At 61.8% G+C, this 24,441-nt stretch overlaps 1 protein-coding gene across 6 annotated transcripts in view; it reads right to left on the bottom strand.

Moving 5' to 3' along the window:
* Positions 1-17,035: 17,035 nt before the first annotated feature.
* TRMT44 (tRNA methyltransferase 44 homolog) overlaps positions 17,036-24,441 on the bottom strand; it is a 24,288-nt gene continuing 16,882 nt past the window's right edge. For 2 of the 6 annotated variants that reach the window (XM_027103819.1, XM_027103821.1), the window contains one exon: positions 24,203-24,424. Coding sequence is in view for 3 of the 6 variants with exons in the window: in XM_027103821.1 (XP_026959622.1) it covers positions 24,421-24,424 (4 nt within the window). In the remaining 3 variants the exon portion in view is untranslated. Of the gene's footprint in view, positions 17,749-22,244; positions 22,362-24,202; positions 24,425-24,441 lie in introns of those variants that run through there. The other 4 variants (XM_027103820.1, XM_027103822.1, XM_027103817.1 and 1 more) reach the window with 3 other exon arrangements.

The following is a 24,441-nucleotide window of genomic DNA, read 5'->3' as shown; positions in this document are numbered from 1 at the left end:
AACCCCTAACGTTTCCTCCCCTCCTTCCCTTCTGCTCGTACCATCTGGTCCTATATCCAGTTGAGCCCCAAGGATGGCCAAGCAAGGTAGGACCAGGTATGGCTGCACACAACAGAAAACAGAATTAAATGGCTTAAAGAGTACAGCAGTTTACTTTCTCAGGTAAAAGATGTCAGGAGACATGAGGTCAGCGGAGACCCCAGAGCCTGCTCCCTTCCTGCTTCCACATACTCACTGTGCGGTATGTATCTTCAAAGTCACAATCTGGCTGCTACAGCTCCGACTAGCACATATGCATCCCAGCCAATAAGAAGGGAAGAGGAGAGGTTAAGGGGGTGAGCACCCGCTATCTGTCCCCCTTTAAGGAACATTCCTAATTTTCTACTCCAGTACCTCCACTCCACTTCACTGGCCATGCCTGCAGCTCCAACTTCACCTGCTCTTCCCTTCAGCCCGTCTCTTGGGGTCTCACCAAGCCCACTCCTTCCCCAACACGACTCTGCACCAGAGTTCTGTGCCGCATCTCCTTCCCACCAGAGGCTCAGAGGATGGTCCTCATTCCCCATCCCTCTACAGATGGGGAAACTCAGGCCCCAAGAGAAGGGGCTCACCCAGGGTCTCACAAAGTTGGTGCCCCAGAAGGGCAACCACGCCAGCCCCTACTCCCGCCCAGAGCTCTAGTTGGCACAATCCGTCTGGCTCTCTGAAGACGACATTCCAAGAGATTGATTGCAGGATCCAGGACCACCCAGAAAGCGGCTGAATGAGTCATCTCACAGCCAAGGTGCCAGGTGCCTCTGAGCCCTCCAGAAACGGGGCTGTGGTCCTGCTGACCACGGGGGGCGGGGTTCTCTCATCCACTCCCCAAGTCTGCTCAGCCCCCAACACAGGTCAGACGTGGTGCCGAGCATGAGGGTTCAGCAGAGGGTCCTTTTGTCTTCCTAGAACGGTGCTTCAGTCCCTAATGCGACTCACTCGCCTCCCATCTCCCAGAGGGTGGGCACCGCTCACCCCTGCCCGTGTCCTCGGCCGAGGAAGCACTGGGACAGAAACAGGCAAATGACCCCAGAGCACGGGCACAATCCCACCCTACACTCAGATCACCAGGGTTGGAAAGAACTGGAGAAAGTTCTAGACGATCCTACAGCAGCCCCCCTATGCTGTCTTCTGTCCCCCGCCCACAGGTGGACCACCTGGGGGTCCCAGAAGCACCTTGGAGCGCCATAAGAGTCAGGGCCTGGCTGCAGGCGGGCTGTGAGCAGAGACGCGTCCGCAGCAAAGGCTACTCCGTGCCCTCGGTCAGTCATCTCCCAGCCACCCTGCACCGGGAAGGCCCTTTCTCATTTTGCAGACGGGAAGTTAAGTTAAACTGCCCCAAGGTATTTTAGACCCCTTGCTCTGCTGTCCCGCCTGGAGCCCTAACTCCCCTGACCCAGCCCCTTTGCCGTCCACCCCATACCAGCCCAGTCAGGAGAACCTCGGCAGGCTTCCTGCCCCCCTTCTGCCCTAACACCCAACTGAAGCCTGGACGGGCAGAGCCAGGCCAGTGAGGGCCAGCACAGGGAAAGGGCACTGTCAAAGCAAAGAGATTCCTGAATGCAACTCAGTTCTTGGAAGTCACTTTTTCCTTCTCTCTCCCCAGGTGCCCGCCCTCTTCGCGTCCTGCCAGGAGTTTGTACCTCGTGAAAATCCTGAGAGGAGGGGGCCGCCTGCCAGCCGTGGGCCTGCAGCTGACGTGGCCTCGAGCCTGGCCACCAGCAGGAGGACGAGGGGGCCAAATTGCCTGGGCCCCTCCTGGCCGGAGGGACAAGCCTCCACCAGGATGTCTTTGGGGGCTTTCTGGGTGAGGGGGCTGGAGACGAAGCGGAGCGGACCCCCTCAACAGGGGCCTGGAGCTCCCCTCTGTTATTTGGCCCCAGGGGTGCACAGACCCTGCAGGGCCTCCGTCCCAGCCCCTGTCCCCCCCAGCCCCTGTCCCCCCCAGCAGCCCCGCCATACCCTCCCTCCTTCCTGCAGACAGGAGGTGCTGCCCTGGGCACCTGTGCAGGTAAGGGCAGAAGGGTCTGACCCAGGTTACTCAGAGTGCGTGCCAAGGCCAGGTGTTCCGCACCCCAGAGCCTGTGCCCTCCCCGGCCATGACCTCTTGGGGCTGAAAACAGACTCTGTGAAGGAGCAGGAACCCAGGAGACTGTCAACGTCAGAGGACACCTGAGCTGGAAGGACGAGAGAGCCACCCAGCCTGTCCTCAGATGAGGATTTGGAGGCCCAGAGAGGGTGGGGGCCCCGACCTCACACAGCAGGTTGGTGAGAGGGCTGGGACATGCCTGCCACTGCCTCCCAAACCCAGGAGACTGTGTCCCTCCCCTCCAAATGGCCCCCCTTCCCTCAGCTCCCTCCCCCTCCTCCCTCCCTGGCACTAAGGGAGAGAACTTCCCCAGGGTCTGGCCCTGATTACCACTGGATAGAAATGAATTTCAAAATAAATTTCTGGATGAATCATGGCAGCAGGAAACCAAAAGCTGCCTGTGTCTGCTGGAGGCTTCTGCCCCGTCTCACCTGTCAAGCGGCTTCCTGCTGTCTCCTTTTTTAAATCCTGGAAATAACTCATTGCTAATCGTTCATTTGGAACAAATGCTATGCGGCTGCAACACTGGGCCACCCAACCAGTTAGAGCTGCACTGAAGGCTGTCTGGTAATTACGACCAGTCACCCAGTACTAGGCACCTTCTGCAGTTGTTGAAGTTCGTTCTCTTTCCAGACAGTAATGAACTGGGTGACAGAGCATCGCCATCAAGAAGAGGCTCCCCCTGTACACTAAGCCCTCATGCAATGTCTGAAATCAGCTAGGAGAGACGCCAGGCTTCTCAAGAAGTTGTCTGCTTGGTCGCGCGGGTTACACCGTTACAAGGTTACATTACTGCAAATGTCACTAGGGACACCGCTTGGGATAACACAGTGCTTAGCGCATGGAATGTCCCTGGTTCAATAACATCTTGCTGAACTGAAGGAAGAAAGCAGGGAGGGTAGGAGTGAGGGAAGGAGGAAGAAAGGAAGGGAGAGAGAATGGATAGACAGGTGGATGGTGGGTAGATAAAGGATGGATGGATAGATGGATGAGTGGGTGGTTGGATGGATGGATGGATGGATGATGATGGATGGCTGGAAAGATGGGTAACTGTGAGGATAGATCCTACATCCCCACAGGTACATTCATTCATTCATTCCACAAACATTTATTGAGCACCTATTATGCACCAAACCCATTCCAGACACTGGGGATTCAGTGGTAATCAAGAAAGACACAGTCTCTCTCTTCCTGGAGTTCACAGCCTGGAACTGGAAGGGGAACAAAAAGTCAGGCTCCATTTCCACAGAAGGAGTGCAGAAGGCAGTTTCCCCTTTTGCATAAGCCAATGCACTTCAACCTTGGCTGGATATGTCTGCGTTTCTGTTGTGAGCTCAGTCATAATAAAAGGCAGTGTGGTGCATGAGAAGGAGCCTGCACTCTGGAGTCTGATCAGGTTAAATCAATGCATTGCTGCTTACCTGCTGTGTAACATGGGCAAGTCAGTTCACTTCTCTTGGTCTGTTTCTTCACCTATACAATGGAAGTAACTGTCCCCATTTGCAGTGCCGTTATGGAAATTGAATGAGAGAATGTAAAGCTCTCAATAAGTGGTAGCTTCTATGAATGTGCCTCAACTGTCAGCTTTATCCTCCCTCTTGAGTACTGCAAACATAGGGGTGTTTACCTATAGGACCCATCCTGTCCCTTGAACCACTGCTCCCTTCCTGGAGGAGGGGTCTTTCCAGTGCTCCCTATGGCCCCGTGAACCTACCTAGGCAGCTCACAGACATTCTGTCCAAGGCCCAGGCCCCACCGCAGCCGTCCAACCCCCTCTTGATGTGCTGTTGATGCTGCCAGGCTGCCCTGGGCTATCAGAGGGGCAAGGAGCAAACCCCACTGCCGTTTATCTCCCCACCCCTCCTTTCCCTCTTTGGTCCTCCTGCCAAAGTTGTAAAGAATCATGAAATTCCCTCCGAAGGTTAAGAAATTAAAAGACACGACAGTGTAAAAAGGAAAGAGTGTAAACCTGTCTAATCAGACTGACTTTTCACACGGTCCAAAGGGAGCCCCCTTCCCAAAGTTAAGCCTCCCCCCCCAGCCATCTTCCTTGTCTTCTGAGGCAGCATATCCACCTGCAAACTTCTGCCCGTGACCCCCATCATCTCTCAGGGTCACAATGGACTTGGCACCAGCCACCCCCCTCAGGCGCTGAGTGGCCCCAGGTGGACCTGGGCCTGCAGCTCCACAGGATGCCCAACCCCCAGGGCCCTCAGGCCTCTCAGCTCCAGGCAACTCGCCGTCCCAGGCCAAGCACAGGCCATCTTCCTGAGGCTGACCCTACTGGGCCAGCATGACCCCGAGCTAGCCCTGGCCCAGAGCCCTCGGCAAACCGTTCCCTCTTAGCAGTTGATCCCCTCAGCTTCGGCACCCGCAGGGAACCTTCCTGATGGCTGTGTAAGAGGCCCCAGGGAAGCCAGAGGAGCACGAAGGCCAGGCTGTCAGGGACAGAGGCCAGGAGGGGTCTGTCCCGTCTGCAGAGAGTCTGGGCCGGGCCCCCACCACTTGCGTCTCTCTTGTCTTCAGCAGAAGGAAAGCAGACAGTTTACAAATAGAAGACAATGTTGGTGCAGCTGGCGGCCTCCGGGTGGAGCGGGGGATTGGGGGTGGTAGGTAGCAGGTGGGGCAGCCTGCGGTGTATTCCGGGTCACGAGATCCGAGCCCAGACAAGCGGCACAGAAGGGTCTCACCGGCTGTGCCGGTCAACGTGTCGGCCTCTAGGGGTGCTCATGCTGAAGCCGGTGGCCATGGCCCTGACTGGCCAAGACTCAGGCAGCCCAATCCTTCCAATAAATGGCCTCGTACAAAATAACAGTGTCTTCTGCAGCCGCTGAGCACCTGCTGTATGCCGGGCTCTGACCAAGCGTAGGGTGCACGTGTAGCTCCCTTGAAACACAAGGGAAACCAGGACTCAGAGAAGAGACACGTTCTGACCAAAATCACAGAACATTTAAGTGTTAGTGCTGAGACTGGGACCTCGAGCACCAGCAGCAAAATCTGGCATATTTTTGGCCGAAAGGCCCATCCCACAAGCACAGAAAAGCCGGCCCAGAGCACGGAGGTCCTGGCTGCTACGTCAGCCAGCTGACCAAGCATCAGCTAGACAAATATTTCTTGAGCTGCTAGGACATACCAGGCCCTGGGCCGGACTCCTGGGGTCCAGCCAGGCAGAACACAAAGTCCTGTTTCTAGAAGCAAAAGTGAACCGCCTCAGATCATCTGGCCCGGGGGAGGATATTTGAGCCAAGCCTGAGAGGGAGCAGTGAGTGAGCTGCATGAGTATTTTGGTGAAAGAATACTGCAGGCAGCGGGACCCCCTGCTCCCTGGCCCAGAGGCAACACCAACCCCCAGTCCAGCCCCAGCCTCCTACACGTTCTTCAGGCTCATCCCAGGGTCACCTCCCCGTGGAAGCCTTCCCAGATTCACCCCTCCCCAGCCGGGGTCCGACACTCCTCTGGGCTCCCACGGCCCTGGTTCTGCCGCTGGTGACACTTGTCACCTTTGAGTCCTCGTCAGCCCAGGAGCAGCGTGGGGACAGGGGCTGTGTCTGCAGCACCATTTCAGAGCCTGGCACAGAGTGAGAACCCAGGGTGCGAGTCACCGGGCACCCTTCACTGGATGGTGAGCTCCTAGCGGTCAGCTTGGCGGGGCTCAGCTTGGATTCCTCGAGATCGCTTCCTCCGAGCCTAGAACAGGACCCAGCCCAGAGCAGGAGTTCTGAGAGTATTTGTTAAATAAATGAACTCGAAGTCCCGGTGCGTGTGGACGGGCATCTCACGTGGTTCTCCCAACACGCCTGTGTGCCGGGGAGTCTTGTGAATTGTCTCACTGCGCAGCCCTGAGTTGGGGGGAGTATTTGGTAAATTTCTTAAGTAGCTAGAGAAAATACCCTCACTGGGCAGCTGGACGAAGTTTCATGAAGCGGCCACAGCCGTGCAGCCGCTGCCCAGATCAGAAAACACAGACCAGCACCTGCGCTCTGAGGCCTCTGCCCGCCCCCCGCAAGCACATCCCTCCTGAAAGCAGCACATCCTTCTCCCGCAGGCGCAGATGGCCTTGCCTGGGCGGGACCTTCTCAAAGGCGGCACACACGACACATCGCCTCTGTCCGGCTGCCCCGCGCAGCAGTCCGGCGCCCAGGACCCACCCACGCTGTGTGCCACGCGAGGCCGTGTCACTGCTGTGCGGTTCTCCCTCGCACTCAGGTCGGCCACTCGCTGTTGGAGACACCTAAGTGGTTTCCAGTGGGTGCCCGACGTGCGCGTTTTTGCTGGGTGTCCACCCGGGAGTGGGAGTGCTGAGTCGCCGGCCAGCAGATGCTGCCAGACGGTGTGACCCAAACTTTGGCTCAAAGCGCCGGAACCCGCTTGCCCCAGCGGCAGCGGCGCCCCACGAGCTCCGGCCGCCGCAGCACTTGGAACGTCTGGTGTATTTCAGGACTTCTTTCTGCTGGGTGCTGAATGACCCTGCGTGTGGTTCAATCTGCATTTCCCCGCAGACTGAGGAAGCTGAGCACCTCTTCAGGTTTCCCGATCCTTTGAATATCCTCTTTCCTGAGGTGTCTCTTTAAAGCCTTTTGCCCGTTTGTATGTTTTATCTGCCTTTTTCTTAATGGTTTGCAGTTGTTCTTTATTGTAGATTCAGATATTTTTGTCCATCGTACGTACTGCGAACACCTCCGTTTTCAGCTCGCTGCTTCCTTTTCTTACCGGTAGCTTTTGATGGGCGACATCCTTAATTCTACTACAGCCCAACTTACAATGCTGTCTTTATGAGTAGGACTCACGTACGTGTCCCGGTGCAGAAACCTCTGCCTTCCCCCCCGGCCCACCTGAGCCCTGAAGATGGTGTTCTACGTTGTCCTCCAAAAGGCTTCCTGTTCTGACCTCCACGTTCGGATCTGCGGTCCATCACAGACTGAGCTGGGGTGTGCGGAGAGCCGGGGGCGAGGCTCACTTTCCCAAAGACACGCACCTGAACGGGAAAGTGCACGCTTCCTCTGCAGAGGCGCCTTCCTCCCCCATCAGCACAGGGACTTGGGGTCTGCACTGGATGTCCCGCCCTCTCGGTCTGGCTGCCTGTCCAGGTGCCAACACCTCCCCGGCTCGATTACGCCCCTTTATCACAGGGATTAACCCTGTCAGTGAGTCCCTCCAGCGTAGGTCTGCTTTTGCAAGATCGCCATGACTGTTCTCAGTTCTTCACACTTCCACGCACCTTTGACATCCCCCGTTGATTTTTCCCAAAGAAGGAAGGAACCACTGGGGTTTTATTGGCAGTTATTTTCCTTCAGCCCTTCACAGAGGTCGCTCCTGTTTCTCCCGGTTTCTGTCACTCCCGTCGAGGAAGGGGACAGCGCCGCACAGGTTGGACAGCCAAGACCCAGGGAGATGGCCCTCGGGCTGTACTGCTCACGTGCCGCGGAGCTGACTCGGCACAAACCGGCTTCCAGGGCGCCTAAAGCCGCCCGGGGCTGCTCTTCCAATTCAGGCAATTCTCTGCGCCCAAGTCAGACTAAACTGGTGTAGGTGGATCCCTGCAGGAAATGACGCCAAGGGAAGGCTCCCCGTCGGGAGCTCAAACGGTGGGTCATCGTGAGCCCCTGGTGCACCCAGAACGCGCATGTTTAGCAAGCAGGTACCGGCATCCCACCAGCCTCTCATCCCGCCCTCCCGAGATCCCACGGGGGAGGCCAGTGCCCCATTTTACAGATGAAGAGGCTGAGGTGCAGGCTGGTGAGGGAGTTTCCCGAACGCATTCTCAGTGGCTGAGCTGAGACCCCGGGCGGGTCCGCCTGGCTCCCTCATCTGCGACCCCACCAGTGACTCCCCCAACCCGTCCCTACCACCCCAATCCAGGTCCCAACAGGTGTCCTCCGGGCAGGCGACGGGAGGCGTGTCGCTGGGGGCAGGGAGCCACTGCAGGGCTGGAGGAAGGTGCTGAGCCAGATGCCCGCCCAGCTCTGCTCTCCCAGCCCCCGGGTCCTGCCGGCCACGGGAGGCACACGGCAGCCTCCCCCAGGGGTCTGGCCCCTGAGATGCACCCAGCACAGGCCGCAGTGCCTCCTTCCCTCTGTGCCAGCCGGGAGCGGGGCCAGGACACAGACAGGGGCCTGCGCAGAGGCCGTCAGCAACCGTGAGCACAGCCGAGGGCCCGGAGGAGGGAGCCTGGGCTGCGCCGCGGCAGATGCAGGCCGGGAGCACCCGCTCCCTGGTCCACGATGTTTGCTGTGTCCACTCTGTCCCGCCCGGTCCTCGTGCTGAGCACACAGCAGTGGACCCTGCCAGCAAGGTCCTTCAAGCTTCGTGCTGCGAGGCTGACCCCAGCACCCAAAGTCACGTGAGGGTGGGGACTGGCCGGTAGGGCGGGGTGCGGGGTGCGGCTTGAGAGAGGAGTGGTGGCGACGCTGACAGGGCTAGGCTGCTGACCGGCCCTGGGGTCGGGGAGGAGACACCGGGCGGACCCCAGGCTTCTGAGCAGGGCCAAGACAGGGACGATGTCACCCGCAGGAGCCGCCGTGGGCCTCGACTCCGCTCACAGGCCCGGGGCTCCCGGAGGCCCCTGCTCTGTGCTGCCGAAGTGGCACGAGTCCCCTCCCCCGGGGCTCGGCCCTGCTGCCCCCTCTCCCAGGTCACGGCCCCGCACCCCTTCCCTCACCCGCTCATGTCTCTGCCGGACTGTCACCTGCCATCATGCCCCCTGAAGCGGTTCCTTGGCGGTTCCCATCGACTTAGCACTCGAACCTCTGAGATCACTGGGCGGCTCACGTGCCCACGTACCTGGGTCTGTCCCTCCGTCAGGGGCAGGTGCAGAGCCGCCTGGCCGATGGACACACCCGTGCTCTTTGGGCGCCACCCACACGGGGAGCGAGGAGGGCGGCTGGCTTCGGGTCCCCATGGTGGGGGACATCTTTGGGGGGCCGTCATCACAGACCACCACCGGGGAGAGAGTAAGCAGCCCCCGGCATCAGTCCCCCGGAAATCATCACTCAGCATTTTCCCATGTGTCCTTCCTGATTTTCTCTGAGCGCACGTGGTTTCAGGAAGGGACCCACGCTCTCTGTGACTTGCTATTGTGAAAGCTCAGCGCGTCCGGGGCATTTCAGTGACACTCAGCACAGGGCCCTGTATGGCTGCGAGGATACCGCCCCCCCCGAACCCTGCCCATCGGACACAAGCAGCAGCTGCGGCCTCTTTCCCCGGTGGGACGCTCAGGCGGTTCCCACAGTTGGTTACATAGACCGCAGGGAGCATCCTCTGGTTCCCTCTCCACGCTCACCCTTCCTCATCAAGACCCTGGGCTGAGCTCACTCCCCAGCAGCCTCTGGCCGCGGCCAGCTTGTCCTCTTCGGGTAGCCGACGGTCACGGTCGCAGGCGGAGGTGGCCAGGCAGAGCGCGGAGACCGGGGAGCAGCACAGACTCTGAAGCAGACCCGGGACCCTGGGGGCCTGCGCCCCTCAGCCCCATGGCTCCCTTCTCGGCTTCCGTGTCCCAGAGCCCCAGGGACCCCCATTCAGCCCCCTCGCTGGCCCTGCCGGCTCCACACTGCAGTCCCACCTCAGATCCACGTCTATACCCCTCTGATGGCCCCCGTGCTCCACCCTCTGCACACACTCCCTGCTGTTTTCATCCCCTCCCACTACCCCAGGTACCATCTGGGGTCAGGAGAATAGTGTCCCCTCCACCCAAGACGTCCCTGCGGGAATCCCTGTAAGCTGTGAGGTCAGGTCACGCTGCAAGGGGGAGCGAAGGGTGCAGACGGCAGGAAGCTGCTCACCAGCTGACCTTGAGATGGGCGATGGTCCTGGGCTGTCGGGCGGGCCCGTTGGCATCAGAGGGTCCCTCAGTGTGGACGAGGGAGGGTCACCAGCAAGGACGTGACTGCGGAAATGGGGCAGGGGATGTGACAGGGCTGGCTCTGCAGATGAGGAGGGACCACAAGCCAAGGAGTGCGGGCGCCGCTAGGAGCTAGAAAAGGTGAGAAGTGGATTCGCCCTGGAGCCTCCAGACGGGGTGTGGCCCTGACCACACCTGACTTTAGCCCGTGAGACCCGATGATAATTGGGGTTGTATAAGCCGCCATTTCTGGGCTAGTTTGTTACAGCAGCAAAAAGAAGCTAACTAACATCTCCATCTCTACCTGGGTGGTCCAAAGGACAGCTCCAGCCCAGATCCCGCTCGAGTCCAGACACATGAACCCAACTGCCCCAGTGTCTCCACGGGGATGTCACCCCAAACTCAGCACATCCAAGAATGAATTCACCACCCACCCACCGTGCCACCCCTTTTGCATCCCAAGTGACGGACACTGGGTCAAACACCATGACTGGAAGCCACCCGAGGTGGGCTTTGACGCGGGGGGGCACGTGTCAAACGCCTTTGCTCCGGTTCGCCAGTAAGACCCTCCTCGCAGGGCCCAACCGCCCGGGCTGCGGTTTCCAGGCTGAGACGGGTCCTGCTCACGAGAGCAGTGCAGCGGGCAGGGAAGGCCTGGCTCTGCCTCTTTCCACGGAAATCGCCCTCAGCACAGCCACCCCTGGGGGGTTGCTTCCCCACCCAGCCCAGAGCACAGAAGGTACAAAAGGGCCCTCGCTGCCAGCTGGGCCTGCCGGACGGCACTGCTCACACACAGCTCCCGAGGGACCCAGCACGACTCCAGCGAGACTACTTTCTTGCCTAACTCCTTGCCCTACCTGGTCCTGACGTTCCGGGGTCCCTGTCTCGGGCTCCGCTTCTGGGGGACCTCGCCCCCTGCTTCGCACAGGGGGGTGCAGAGGTAGCCACCGCCCGCCTGGTGTTTCCCGAGCGTCACTTGTGCAGGGTGGCCCAGCGGTCAGCGGCTGCGGGCCTCAGCTGTCCTGCCCATCGGGAAATGCCGGTGGGCATCCACCGAGGGACACGGCGCCCCTCCCTCCCTCCCTCCCTGCCTCCTCGGGCTCCCCTTTCACGGGAGGCACCGCTGCTCAGGACTGCGGAGCAATCCCAGCCCCTAAGGCTAGACTTCGATTTACGATTGCTTGTGCTTCTCTGGTTACTCTAGGAGAGGTGCAATCACAATCTCAGCCTTACCTGTACTCTGCTTCCCAGTTTCCATGGAAACCCCAAACGTTACCTGGCATGTGCTCAGGAGAGGAGTGCCCGACTGGGCCCCCTCCCAGCCGCCAGCTGCCAGCCCTTCGTGGCCTCACGGGATGGGGTGTGGGGCTGGCCAGCCACCGCCTGATCTGGGAAAGGGAAGGGCCCAGAGGAGACGGGCAGCCCGAGGTCTCAGACGAAGCTGCTGGCTTGGAGAGGGGCTCTTCCCCCACTTTACAGGCAGGTGAGCAGGCTGAGGCTCGGGGAGGGGAAGGGACTTGCCCCAGACCCCACAGACCAGTCTCAGGACCCTGGCAAACATGACTGTGTTGTGGGCACATCGTCTGAGGCTCACAGCCAGCACTTTACGTTACAGCCACTGTCTGGGTCGCCAAAACCACATGGCCACAGTCAGGACTGGCGGACCCCAAGGTCCTGAGGGACTGAGACAGGCTTCCCTTCCACCCAGCCCCCCTGGGGCGTCCGCCTGCACAAACAGGTGACATGCAGCAGCCTTTGGGTGCATCAGGCCTCCCTCTGGCTGGGGAGGGGATTCTGGGGCTCCTGCCGCCCTCACCAGCCCCACAGTAGCCTATGGCCACAGGCAGGGCCGGCAGCCCTCACCCGCCCTTGCGGCCCCTAGCCACTGGCTACTAACAGCCTAAGTGCCTGGAATGTCACCTTCCTCCTCTCCCAGCCCAATCCGGCTCTGCGGCGAGTTCAGTGCTGGTGGTGGAGCGCTTAGAGGGGTTCGCTGGCACCAGGCCGGGCAGGGGAGGCTGGCATGGTCACAGGCCTTTCAGCCCTGCCAGGCCGTGGGCTGACCCCTGGACCGGGCACCGGGGGGCTTCGAGGGCAGCTCCGTCAGCTGATCTAAGGAGAAGCCAGCCGGCACCGAGGCCCCCAGCTTCCCGGCTGCAGCCAGGCAGGCCTTCGGTAAGCCGGGACAGGGGGATGGGCTGCCCTGCTAACCAAGCCACAGTTTTCATTTGGGGCCAGAGGGAGCTTGAGTTGGGGTGTTCCCTTGTGTCAGGAAACGGCTCCCAGCACTCCCAGCTGGGCCTCTGCTGGAGCCTCGGACGGGTGGGTGCTGGGGAGGGGTGGCGCCCAGGGGAAGAGCAATGCAGCACTTGGCCTGCTTCCCCGGGCAGAGCCCTCGCTCCGCTGCTTGCAGGGACCCCCGGCCGAGGGAGGGAACTGCCCGAGCCAGGCAGGGGCCGCAGAGACTGAGGTTAGATCAGGCTAAGCGGGCGCTGGGCGCTGGGGGTCGCTGGCCGAGGCCCAGCTGAGAGGCTCTGCTTTGCTTTTAGTGGCATCAAGTTCTCATGGTTAAAAAGGCAGTTTAAGAAACAGGGAATTCCAGCAAAGTCGTTTCCTGGGGCGCTGAGGGTTTAGGAGAAATTCCTTTCGCTTCACCCCCTGCTGTTGAAAGTCGGGGGACTGCCCGTCTGGAGCTCTGTGACACCCTCCTTCGGCTCCTGGACGTCCCTCTGAGCGCCATCTCCTCGTATAGTACCCAGTAGAGTAGGGAGCCCTCTCTCCTTTCACGTCCCGCGTGCACTCCAGCCAGACAGCCCTGGGTTCCAGCTCTGGTGCTGCCATCGACTGTGTGGCGTTAAGCAAGTGTCTCAACCTCTCTGTTGTCTCTGACTTCTCATCAGTACAGAGAGGGATGATGAGGACACCCTTCTCTGGAGGTTGAGGATGAGCGGCCAGCTTCCTGCACCTCCCCTGCATCAGCTCCACCTCACCCCGTGACCCCAGCCCGCCCACCCTGCTGCCTCTCCAGGGCCACAGAGGAGGCCATGGGGGGTCTCTAGCCACCCCAAGTCTCACAAGCCGAGGCTGCAGCACTGCCAACTAACCCCCCACCCGGGACATCCACCCACGACCTACATCTTACTGGGCAGGAGAAGAGTCCCCTGCCCTCGCCAGTCGGCACGTGGCCCTGCTGCCTTTCTGCTCGGGACCCTCCACCTGAGCCCACACCCCGCACCTCTCGGGCTCACATTCCCACATGACTGAGTCTGTTGCTTCTGGCTGGTTCCCTGGGGTCTGATCCTCTGGCCTGGTCCCATCAGCTGTGGGTGGGCAGGTGTGATATTGTGATTTATAGTAAGAAATATATCACATGTACCTTCACCAGGCGTGGAGAGACTGAGCCTCAGGTGGAGGGAGAGACTGGGTCTGCACTGGGTGGACCACGTGAGCCTCTCTCACTGCCGGCGTTCACGTTCCCATTTTACAGATGGGAAATCGAGGCTCCCTAACCTGCCCGAGGTCACACAGCTAAGAGGCGCAGCCCACATTCAAACCCAGGTCTGTTTGGGCTGGTTTTATTGTTTTCTCAGCTTGCCTGTCTCCTCCTGCCCCGCACCCGTCCCCACTGACTCTCTACCGGAACGGTGCATCCAGGCCACGATGCCCGGTGTGGGGTAAAAAGCGGAAAAGCCCCAGCGGGCAAATGCCTGGCAGCCGTCACCTGGATAAACCACCTGAATGGGGGGGCTGCAGGGGCTACTACAAAGGCCTGCGTCGGCCTCTGCAGACTAAGAATCACTGGACTGCTAGGCACCCAAGGCGGAAATCTACTGGTTGTGAAGGCCAAGTGGATTCATGCGCTTTCAGTTAACCTCCCAGCCGGTCCTGAGCCATCGGGCCTTCCTGGAGTCCGACCCACTGCAGCAACTGACACCATACCAACCACCCAGCCGAGCTCCTGCCTGGGGCCCGGCCGGCGGCCCCGAAAACCCATCCACTCCTCCCCCCTTAGCTGCATCCTTGAAGCCTGATAGACAAGGAAACAGCCACTGCCACCGCGGCTCAGGGTGGGGCGGGGACAAGGAGATCAGTGGTTTCTGCCTGCAAAACAGCGAGACGTGGATGCTGCCCCATCTTGACTCTGGAGGAAGTTAGAGGGTAGCGATTTCCACACTGGGACCATGCGCGTCCATACCACTTCTGTGAAGCTGGCCCCATCCCCGAACCAACTAACTCATCTACTTAACATTTTGTATTATATATTGACTTGCTTTTTACTAAAACGGGTTCATTTTGAAAACACACTTCACCACTGACCATGGGAGACCAGCACCACCTGCCCTAAATGGTGAGAAATAAACACACACCCAGATTAAACCTCTGCTCGGCCCCTCGGCTCAAGGGCCCCCCCAGGAAAGAGCCACCTGGGAGGGGGGGTCCCAGGTTTGAATCTCGACTCTGGCAGCTGCTGTGTGATTTGGGGCAAGTCACCCAACCTCTCTGAGCCTCAATTTGCTTTCTGTGGCACCAGGTCACTGACAGCCTATGGGTGGTGAGGTTTAACTATGATAACAGATATAAACCGTCAAGTGCAACAGGACTCGGGGGACGGCCGTGGCTGTCCTGTCCGCCTCCTGTCTGGACGAGAGCAATCTCTTTGCAGGCAGCCTAGCCTCGCCGGGTCCAGGACTTCCCAGAAGTCCTGTCTCCCCCACTGGACCGAGGACTCCGTCTGGGATGAGTCGGGTGGCTCCTAGCAGCTATGGTAACCGTTTCCTGAGTGGAGGCCCACTGTTCACCCACTTCTAATGCACTTTCCTGTGAGCTGCCTCTTCCCCTAACCACAGAGCCCCCAAGAAAAACGACCCCAGGAAGGGGCCAGCCGGAAACGGGCGGGGAGGAGGTTAAAGGGCGCTCTCACCTCTCCGTGCCGGGGCTCTCCCTGCAGCAGCCCTGGGCCTCCATGGTGACCCTTGGTGGGCAGTCATCCCAGAAGCAGAGCCCAGAGGGACGAAGCACAGCCTCAGCTCCCGATCCCCTTCGAGGTGACAGCAGTCTTTAATGGGGAGACGGGGGTGGGGGTCACCTCTGGGTGGGACAGGAAGGTGGCTGCCTAGGGGAGCACACCCCCCACCGGCCAGGGACACAGAACAGGGTGGAGGACGGGGAGAGGCTGGACAGCACCTGGAAGATGTGCCACGTGACCTGAGGTCACTCCCCTGCCCACAGGAGCCCCCCAGGACCCTCCCCTCTGGGTCTCACTCCACCACCAGCACTGACTCAGCCCACGGCCTCTAAACGCACCAGCCACCAGGCTAACAGCCACCCAGCCCTCGGGATACTGGGAGGTCACCTCCTGCCCTGCTAACCCCGACCAGCCCCGGCTGGTGGCAGGCCAGTCACTATGGTAACCACTCTGTTCCCCTTGGTGCACCTCCTCCGAGGCAGACGGGGTGAGCCAGGCTCTGGGGACGGGCGAGAGCTGCAGGGCCACGCACCTATGAGCCCACAGGGCTCCCTGGGTCCTCGGAGGAAATGGGACTTCAGGCCGGGCCACCTGGGCACAGGCCGCTTGTGGGCCCTGACGCCGCCTGGCCTGCGGCTAGACCGCGTGGGCCTGGTTTAGCCCACCTCACAGCCACCTGTGGGTGCTCACAGAGCCCACTTCCCACAAGACGCTCAGGCTCAGAGCCATCACCTGGCGTGTCGTCGGGGCAGGCCGCAGCCAGGCCACCGTGCTCAGCCATCGCCTGGCCTGTGCACCCACAGACGTGTGGCACACTGCTGCGATGCTATAGCATGTGTGACGCCCAACGCCACGGTGACCTCTGGGCAGAGGGCACGGCGGTCCTGGGGGCTGGTAAGAAATGGCTCCCGGAACCCAGAGGTTGGATCTGGGTGACACGGCCCAGCGCAGCCATTTCGGCAACGCTGGGTGGCACACAGGGGAACTGCAGGCGTGGCGCCCCGCTCAGCGCAGCTCTCAGCCGGGCAGCCCCCATCGGGACAGGCAGAGACCACGTCGCCAGCTGGGGCAGGCGTCCCCGGGGCAACAGGGAGGGCTGAGGTTATCTCCCTGACCCCAAACAGGACGCGGGGCTGAGAACGTACCCTTGGGGCTTTTCAGGACAAGATGTCTGTCCCGGGACCTGGGGGCAGGGGTGCAGCTCATTTTCCTGAGGGCCACCCCGCCTGCCCCAGGACAGGCAGCTCTGGATGGGGTTTTGAGTCCAGATCCTGCAGACCCAGGCCACGGTGGCCGCAGTGCATCACCCTCGTACTGGAAAATGAGAGCGGGGGCTCGCCGGCTCGGGCAGACGGGCTGCCTGGGGGGCACACCCTGCACGTGGGGCGGGCCTGGGGCAGCTCCCCTTCCAAGAGGAGAAGCGGGGAGGATCCCAACGCAGGGAGGCCAGGGGGCCCGTCCCGGGCAGCAAGCGATAGCAGCCTCAGCTCAGCGGCCTCAAGCATGGAGGCCCCTCGGCTCTGGGAGGAACAGCTCAGAGACTGCGAACCTGGGTTCCTCCCAGCTTTGGCTCTGCCCCCTTGACTTGCTACACCAGGAGGGGTCTCCACAGGCAGGAAACCGCCCCCGGGAGCCCCAGTGGTCCCCCACCCACCTCACCAGTCAGAACGGCCCCACCTGCACAGGCCGAGCCAACCACGGCTGGAGCGGCGTCACTGCAGCCACTCGGGCCCTCCAGCAGGTCCTCGCGGGGCCTCACGCAAGGGAGAGGCTGGGCGGGTGGTAGGCAGACACAGCCCATGTGCCCACCCGGCCAACGCTGCCCATTCCTGGAGGCTGGCCAGGCGCCTGCTGGCCTGTCCTTGACCTCGACCTGGCACCGGGGGCTCCCAGCTGACCAGGGCTTCCCGAGCGCAGGGCCCTGTGCCCCGCGGCAGCCCCAGTCCCAGCCATGCTGCACGGAGCGGAAGGGAGGGGGTGCCTTCTCATCACTCGTGAATGAACGGAGAATCCCGCAGGAGGAACACTCCACAAGGAAAAGGCCGCCGGCTACGTTCCACGGAAAATGAAGGGGCAGGACAGTGTCACTGACACGGCCTTTTGTGTGAAACTGCAAACGCAATTTTAAATAGAAGCACATCGGGATCTGGGGATTGTTTTTGTTTTCCCGGAATGAGAATTAACGGTACCTGTGGGGAGAAGATCTACGGCAGGAGGAGGCGGCCAACCCCGGAGTGGCTAGTGGTTGGCGGGGACGGCCACCCTGCTGGAGAAGGGCCAGTTCAAGCACTTCCTGCACCTCCTGAGCCACGCGACACCACGAGACTGTCACTCTCTTCCTGATGTAAAGATGCTGAACACATTTAAGGGCGACCACGTTTAAAACAAACCCAGCACTGGGACGGGGCAGGGGGAGGTGTGAGTGATTGTAGCTTCAGTGGGGCGTGAGCACGTCCCCTGTGAGGAGCTGGAGCGAGGAGGAAGGAAAATGACCTTGAACGCCACCAGGGCAGAAGCGCAGCGCTCGGGGGAGCTGGGAGCTGCCCTCGGGCTCGGCCTCCCCGCCCAGGCCTCCCGCAGGCGGAGCAGCTCACAGAGGCTGCTCGCTCTTCTTGGCAGTGGCCGGCCGCAGCTCCCCAGGCCCGTGGGCAAACGGGCAGCGGGCGGAAGGCAGAACACAACCGTCAGGGTGATGAGCGAAGAACCAACAGATGCGGGTTTTGAACGTTTCCGAAAACTGCCTCCGTTTTGCTTCTGGTTCCTTTTCCTTCCGAGGCCTCTCTTCCCTCCAGTCGCGGATGCGAACTCGCCCGTTCACAACTGGGGTTGGGAACAAAGAGAAAGGACACAGCCGAGGAGTGAACTGCGAGCTGGGCAGGCGGCCGGGCTCTGTGGGGACAGCTGTCCAGGGCCGGGGTGCGGCCACAGACGCAGCCCCCGCAGGCCCGGCGGCAGGAGGGGGAGAGGCGCGGGGATCCCGGGCGGTGGCCCCAGCCCCAGCCCCCCACCCGCCTGCGGCCTGCAGTCCCACCTACACACATGGGAGCACGAGGGAGGGGCCGAGGGGAGCAAGGACCAGGTGCAGGCGCCCGGGGCTGGGAGCCGTCAGGAGGGGCTGCCGCACGCCAGGTGGAGGGCAAGGAGGTCCTGGGTGACAGAACCCGGGCGTGGCCACTCGTGGGCACCGGCTCGTGGAACAAGGCCAACGCCGACCACGAGCGTGGTCCCGACGCGGGCAGGACGTCCGCGTGGCGGCACTGGCCCTCGAGGGCAGTCCGCATCATAAGGAGGGAGCGGAGCGAGCGGGGGAGAGGCCCTGTCCAGGCAGGTGGAGACGAGGGGCAGGCTGTGGGGGCCAGCAGGGTCACAGGCAGAGCCCCCAAACGTAAACGGGAAGTAGGGGGTAGGGGCACAGCAGCCCTGTCGGCAGGGGCAGGGCGGGAGGCCCTCACAGAGCAGCAGGGGGCTGAGATGCGGCGGGGGGACCTGTGTGGGCGGGGTGGCCGCAGAGCTGGGCAGCTGGAGGACCCCAGGGTGGTGCACGGGGAGGGCCCGGGGCCGCCCAAACGCCTCCTGAACCAGTCTCCCCAACTCGGCTGAAGCCACGCTGGGAGCTTCCGCTTGGCCGCTTCCTCCCGAGACGCCAACACCCCCACGTGGGACGGGGCCAGAGCAGCCAAACCCGTCCTGCCTTTCCCTGGAAGCTGTACAGCCGCCTGGAGACGGAAAGGCTCGGCAGAAATAAAGGAAGCTTACTGAACAAACCTGGCTCTCCAGCTTCTAAGGAAAACTTGAAAGTGTGCATTCACGCTTGAATTTCGCTTTCAAATTGCCTCGTGTTGCAGCAACACGAGACTGTCTGTCTCTGCAGACTGATGCTTATTGAAAACTGTCCCCTGAACCCAGAGGAAGGAACCGCAGAGGTGCCTCTCCGCACGAGGGATACAATGCAGGGATTCACCCTCAGAGGGCGGCCGAGAAGCACCTAGGAAGGGCCAGGCCGGCCCTGCTTCCCACAAGGCAGACACTGAGAGCTTGGCTGTCCTGGCCCGGGAGCTGGGCAAGCAGCCACCGCCTTCCACAGGCGCTCCCACAGCAGCCCCTCCTGGCGCAGCCAGGAACGACACGCCCCAGCCGTGTGCAAAGGAGCCTGGGAGGTGAGACTCCCCCAGACTCCCACCGTGGGTGCCCCAGAAAGACGAGGAGCCCCTGACGGCCTGGACAGGCTCAAGAGAAGTCCGGGTGAGAGGGTGAGGGGCTCGCTGGGGCCAAAGCCAAGTGCAGACCCTCACCCTCCACAGAGGCTGGCCCGTCCACACTCCCTCAGGGCGGGCTGTCTCGCAGCGGGCCCTCCACCGGCCGTACCACGTTTCCGGAGCAACCCCTGCAGGGTCGGGGGAAGGGGACCCAGGCAGGATTTGTAGGGCCCGTGGAGCAGGCACTGGTGATGAGGGGTGGCCCTGCGGGGGTGGGCCAGGCCGGCTGACAGGCCCCCACCCCCAGTCTGGGCAGGCCCGTGCCCTTTGTCTGCGCCCCTCCAGCCGGCTGGCAGGCCAGACCAGCAGACTTCCCGATTTTAAGTGAATCACAGGCACAAAATATGCTCTACGGAGCTCACGTCTCACCCGACATTTGTGAGCCCACTTCCTCCCCAAAGCGTGAGTCCCTCAGACTCGGTGGACCCACTGTTCGGGCTCCCCCGCTGTCTCTGACCACAGACGTCACCTGAGCCACAGTGTCCTGAGGAAGTGGCTGAGGATTCTTCCAGAATCCCACTAGGGAGGTAAATTTACCGGGACAGTGCGGCACGCTCAGCAGCACCAGTTCAGGGTCCCTCTCGACCCGGGGGGCCGGCCCAACCCCCAAGCTCGCCGGAGACCCTGGGCCAGGGACCGACCTCGCTGAGCTGCGTCCGTGTCCTCAAGGCTGAGCGCGGGCGCATGCCCAGCCCACAAGGTGCTCAGGGCAGGTGGAACTGAAGCATCTGAAACTCTCTTCACCTCCTCACTCGTGTAAAACTAACCATGTTAGTTTAAAAAAAAATCTCCTACGAGATAAGACCCAGCTTTGGTGCTTATTTTTTGCGTGACTGGGTGTAGAATGTTTACTGGAGTTCAACCCCCAAGCCTCGTACTCAGAAGCGTTTCCAAAAATAAACGCGCTCAGCGATGCAAACCGCACAGAAAACCGATCGCACACATGCATATTTACGATGGGGGAGAAAAGAACACTCTTTCATGAAACCAAACAGAAAACCATGCTGGGAACAGCAGGAAGCAGAGCAGCCCCCTGGGCACAGCGAATGTCAGTCACGAAAGCTCCACGCGGTGCAGCCCAGCTGGGCGGGGACTCCCAGCCGCAAGGCCCACCCGCCCCCTGCCTCTCCGCCCACCAGTGGGCTGCCCTCCACAGCCCCCAACCCTGGACCCGCCAGCTCCACTGCGGGGCTCACTGCATAGCAACAGCAGCATTTAGCCGACGGAGGTCAAGCTGAAATGAAAACCAACGTTACCTCTGGAAGGCCCCCCGAAGGTGCTGCGGGCGTGAACACGCGAGCTCTCAGGTGCACACACAAGGGGCAGGTGGTACAGGTGTGTATGCCTAGGGGTGGTGCACACACGGGCGGCGCGCACGGAGCTCTCAGGTGCACACGTGGAGGTGGGGCCGCAAGGCGGCAGCACTCGCCTCCCGAGGAGGTGCACAGGCCGAGGAGTGGGCAGATGTGCTCCTGCATCTCCGTGCGCGGTCCCTCCGCCCACGCCCCCCCCCCCCCCGTCACGGGGCAACCACGCTGGCGGCAGGAGTACAAAGGTGAGGGGGAGGGACTGGCCCACATCCCGGGGCGCGGGACGAGGCCTTCAGGCCCAGTGCTGGCCAGCGCCCTCGGGTCAGACTTCTATTCCGTGCTGCCACAGTGGCCTCCCCACCTCTGCAAAGGCCCCAGCCCAGCAGGGCCCGTAACCCCTCCCCACACAGACCCCCAAGGCACCTGTCCCAAGGGAGTGCCCACCCACCCGCCGGGCGCTGGGGACGGGTGGGGACAGGGAGGCTGTCATCTGGGCGTGCAGCCGCCAGCACGGACAGAGGGGGTCAGGCAGGCACGGCCTCCTGCCGGACACCCCGCTCTGCATCCACGCAGCTGCTGAGCCTGAGGCTCTGCTCTCCGGGCGCCCCTCGGGCCGCCTGCACGAGCTCACGGGGCAGCTGGGCCTGCTCCTCCCACCACCACAGCGAGTCAGCGCGCCGCTGCCCGTCACAGAGGCCCAGGTCCCCCTCACGGCCACAGGGGGCTGCAGCCCGCCAGCCCTACCTACCCCGCCCCACCCCGTTCAGCAAGGCCCCATCCTGCCACTTCGCACACGCTGCTCCCTCTGCCTGAAGTGTTTTCCTTGTTCACTTCACCAAGTCCCAGCTCAGATGTCATTTCCTAAGCGAAGCCTTCCTGATGCCTGTCTGAGGTGAGGCCAAGCCTCCCAGGGCGAGAATGTCACCTACGACACTAGGGTGATGCAAGACACCCACTATTTTTAAAGCCACGCACAGAAGTACTTAGGGGTGACTAGCATGTCAGATGGGATGTGCTTTAAAATACTTCCACAAAGACAAAGGGGAAAAAGCTTTAAGAAGCAAACACGACGACTTATGGACCCTCTGGCGGATGTGTACACAGAACTTCTTGAACCCCAGGTGCCCATGTAAACATCTGCGACGTCTCCCCTCCCTGTCAAGCTGCAAACTCCAGGAGGGCAGGGGCAGCGGCGCCCGCTCTGCAGCGCTCTGCAGCCTGCGTGGAAGAGCACGCAGGCCCCGGGCCCTCCTCCCTCCGCCCACCTGGATCCCAGGGCGCCAGTGTGTGTGGGGAGGGGGAGTGCAGGCACACGGGCCGGGGTAGGGAGGCCTCCCTCCTCTAGGCCCAGGGCCTGGCTGGGAGCTCAGCCAGAGGCCAAAGCACAGCAAGTACTGAAGCTCCACCTGGAAAAGCTCCCCAGCGACGGGAGGCCCTGCCAGCATGGGAGGAGGGGGCGTGTTCTGGACGGGGCGGGGCTGGGCCCGGGGGTGCGGGGCAGAGGCTGGCAGCATCAGAGAAGCAGAGGGGCAACCCACATCCTGCCGCGACTTGAGATGCACGTGAGGGGATCTATCCTCTAGCTCTGAAACTCCTCTCAAATAAGGTTTTATTTCACTAAATAAAAGGGGGGGAAGGCAGGAGAGGGCGGTGGCAGAATCTGCACGAGAGCAGCTTCTCGTTGCCTCGGAAAGCGTGGAGCCCGTCCTCGGGCGCTGAGAACCGAGGGAGGCCCGGCCCAACCCCTCACCTTGGAACACCTGCGAGCTGTTCCTCAGCAGCGTCTGCAGGCCCCCGCACTCCCGCTTCAGCTTCCGCAGCGTCTCCCTGTCCAGCTCCCCGGCCACTTCCGCCAAGGACAGGCTCCCTGTTGAAGACAGGGTTTCCCCCACGTGAGAACTTTAGTTAAACTGAATCCACAGCTTGCTGGAACTCCGCAGGCAGAGCCATCGCACCTGAGATGTCAGGCCGCGCGCGCCGTGTCTGACCCCCGAGCCTCCCAGACACAGCAAGTCAGCCTTGCCGCGTGGCCCAGCCGCTGCTTGGGGCGGGGACTGCCATTCTACGCGCCACGCCCCCCTCGCAGCCACCTGGAACCCCTTCTGAGAGGAGACGGGAAGTCCGGGGGAAAATTAAATCCTGGCCCAGAAGCCTGCCCTCCTCCCCCACCCCCCAGCCTAGAGCCCCACGACGCGGGCTCGCACGTGCAGCTCCGCACCGCTGCCTCTCACCCTTCCACGTGTGTGTGTCCCGAGCCTGCCACCTCCCACCCGGCGTCCCCTCCGCCATGCCTGGCAGAGGGTAGACCCCAGCCTGGGATGAGTGAGGTCCTGGGGACAGACCCGCTCACTGACGTCGCGCAGGGCTCAAACACACTGGGGGTTCCGAGCCTGACGCTGGGGCAGGGGTCACTAAGTCCAGTGACCAAGGGTGGAGCGTGCAGCTGCGAGGCTGAGGGTACCCCCCGCCCCCGCCGGGATAGGCTTCTCACGCCGGGTGGGGCAGTGGGAGTACCTCAGACCAGCCCGGCTGTTGGAGACCCACCCGGGGAGGACAGTACCCCGGCTCCCCGACGTTTCCAACGGGCGGGCAGGCCTGAGACCCCATCATCATCATCAGAGCCACCGCTACCCACCCAAACTGAGCCCAGGTAGAGACCCCATCTTTGCTCACTATCAGGGCGTCCCACCCCAGGCACAGGCCAGCGTTTCCTGGGCACAGTCATTCCCAAAGGACCCCGCAGAGGAAAGGACCATCCTGGGAATTAAAGGTCAGAGTCCATGTTTTCGGAGCCGCCCGCAGGTCCGAGCCCCGAGGCAGCGTCCTCCCTCTGCACCTTGGCCCGCCTCTGCAGGGCGCACCGAGGAAGGGGTGCCGACCCACAGAACTCCCCAGGCATCTGGGCCTTGTCCGCAGTTATGCGGACAGTCAGCCCCCTCCACCAGGGCGGCACCGGCTACGGCCGCCACAGGGTCCCCAGAGAGGCTCTCCCAACCAGAGGCTCCCAGGGTCAGGTGATCCCTGGAGGGGGTCAAGCTCGAGGGCACTGCCGCATCACACGTACACGAGGGATGGGAGGGGCGTGAGGATGAAGAGAGACTCAGCAGAGCACCATCCACGCTGTGGGGGGAGAAGGACCCACTGCTCACCCCTCCCTGGGCCGGCCCACCCACGGGGCCAGCGGGCAGCATCCCCAACAGGCTGAGGGTGGGGCCTCCATCTCCTCCAGTGACCCCAAAACTCAGAGGGCGAGCACCTGGCTGCTCAGGAAGCCCTACAGCACCCTCGGGCAGCAGCCCACCAACAAGCACCTTCCCTCAGCCCATCTGCACACTCCTAACGACGTGACAAAAACGATGAAGACTCCTCGTGACATTTAATTAAAAATGACCACACAGGGACGTCCCCGGTGCTCCAGTGGTTAAGGCTCCACGCTCCCAGTGCAGGGGCCCAGGTTTGATCCCCGGTCAGGGAACTAGATCCACATGCATGCCGCAACTAAGAGCCCACTTGCTGCAACTAAAGATCCCGCACACCGCAAGGAAGATCCCGCAGGTGGGCAACTAAGATCCGGCGCGGCCAAATAAATATTTAAAAAATGACTAAAGGGGGCTTCCCTGGCGGCGCAGTGGTTGAGAGTCCGCCTGCCGATGCAGGGGACACGGGTTCGTGCCCCAGTCCGGGAGGGTCCCGCGTGCCACAGAGCGGCTGGGCCCGTGAGCCACGGCTGCTGAGCCTGCGCGTCCGTCCGGAGCCTGTGCTCTGCAGCGGGAGAGGCCGCAGCGGTGAGAGGCCCGCGTACCGCACAGTTTGAAGTTGGCTCTGAGAAGAGAAGAGCCCCTGCCTGCAGCCCAGCCAGTGCCCAGGGCGCCCGTTACCTCCCCGACTCCAGGCCTTCATGCTCCTGCTCTGACCCAGGGCGCCCGTTACCTCCCCGACTCCAGGCC

The sequence above is a fragment of the Aethalodelphis obliquidens genome, unplaced genomic scaffold (genome assembly GCF_003676395.1).
Source record: "Aethalodelphis obliquidens isolate GAN/ISIS:26980383/991018 unplaced genomic scaffold, ASM367639v1 scaffold6, whole genome shotgun sequence".
Lineage (NCBI taxonomy): Eukaryota > Metazoa > Chordata > Mammalia > Artiodactyla > Delphinidae > Aethalodelphis > Aethalodelphis obliquidens.
The sequence above is the reverse complement of the archived record's forward strand: the minus strand, read 5'-3'. Positions and strand labels throughout refer to the sequence as shown.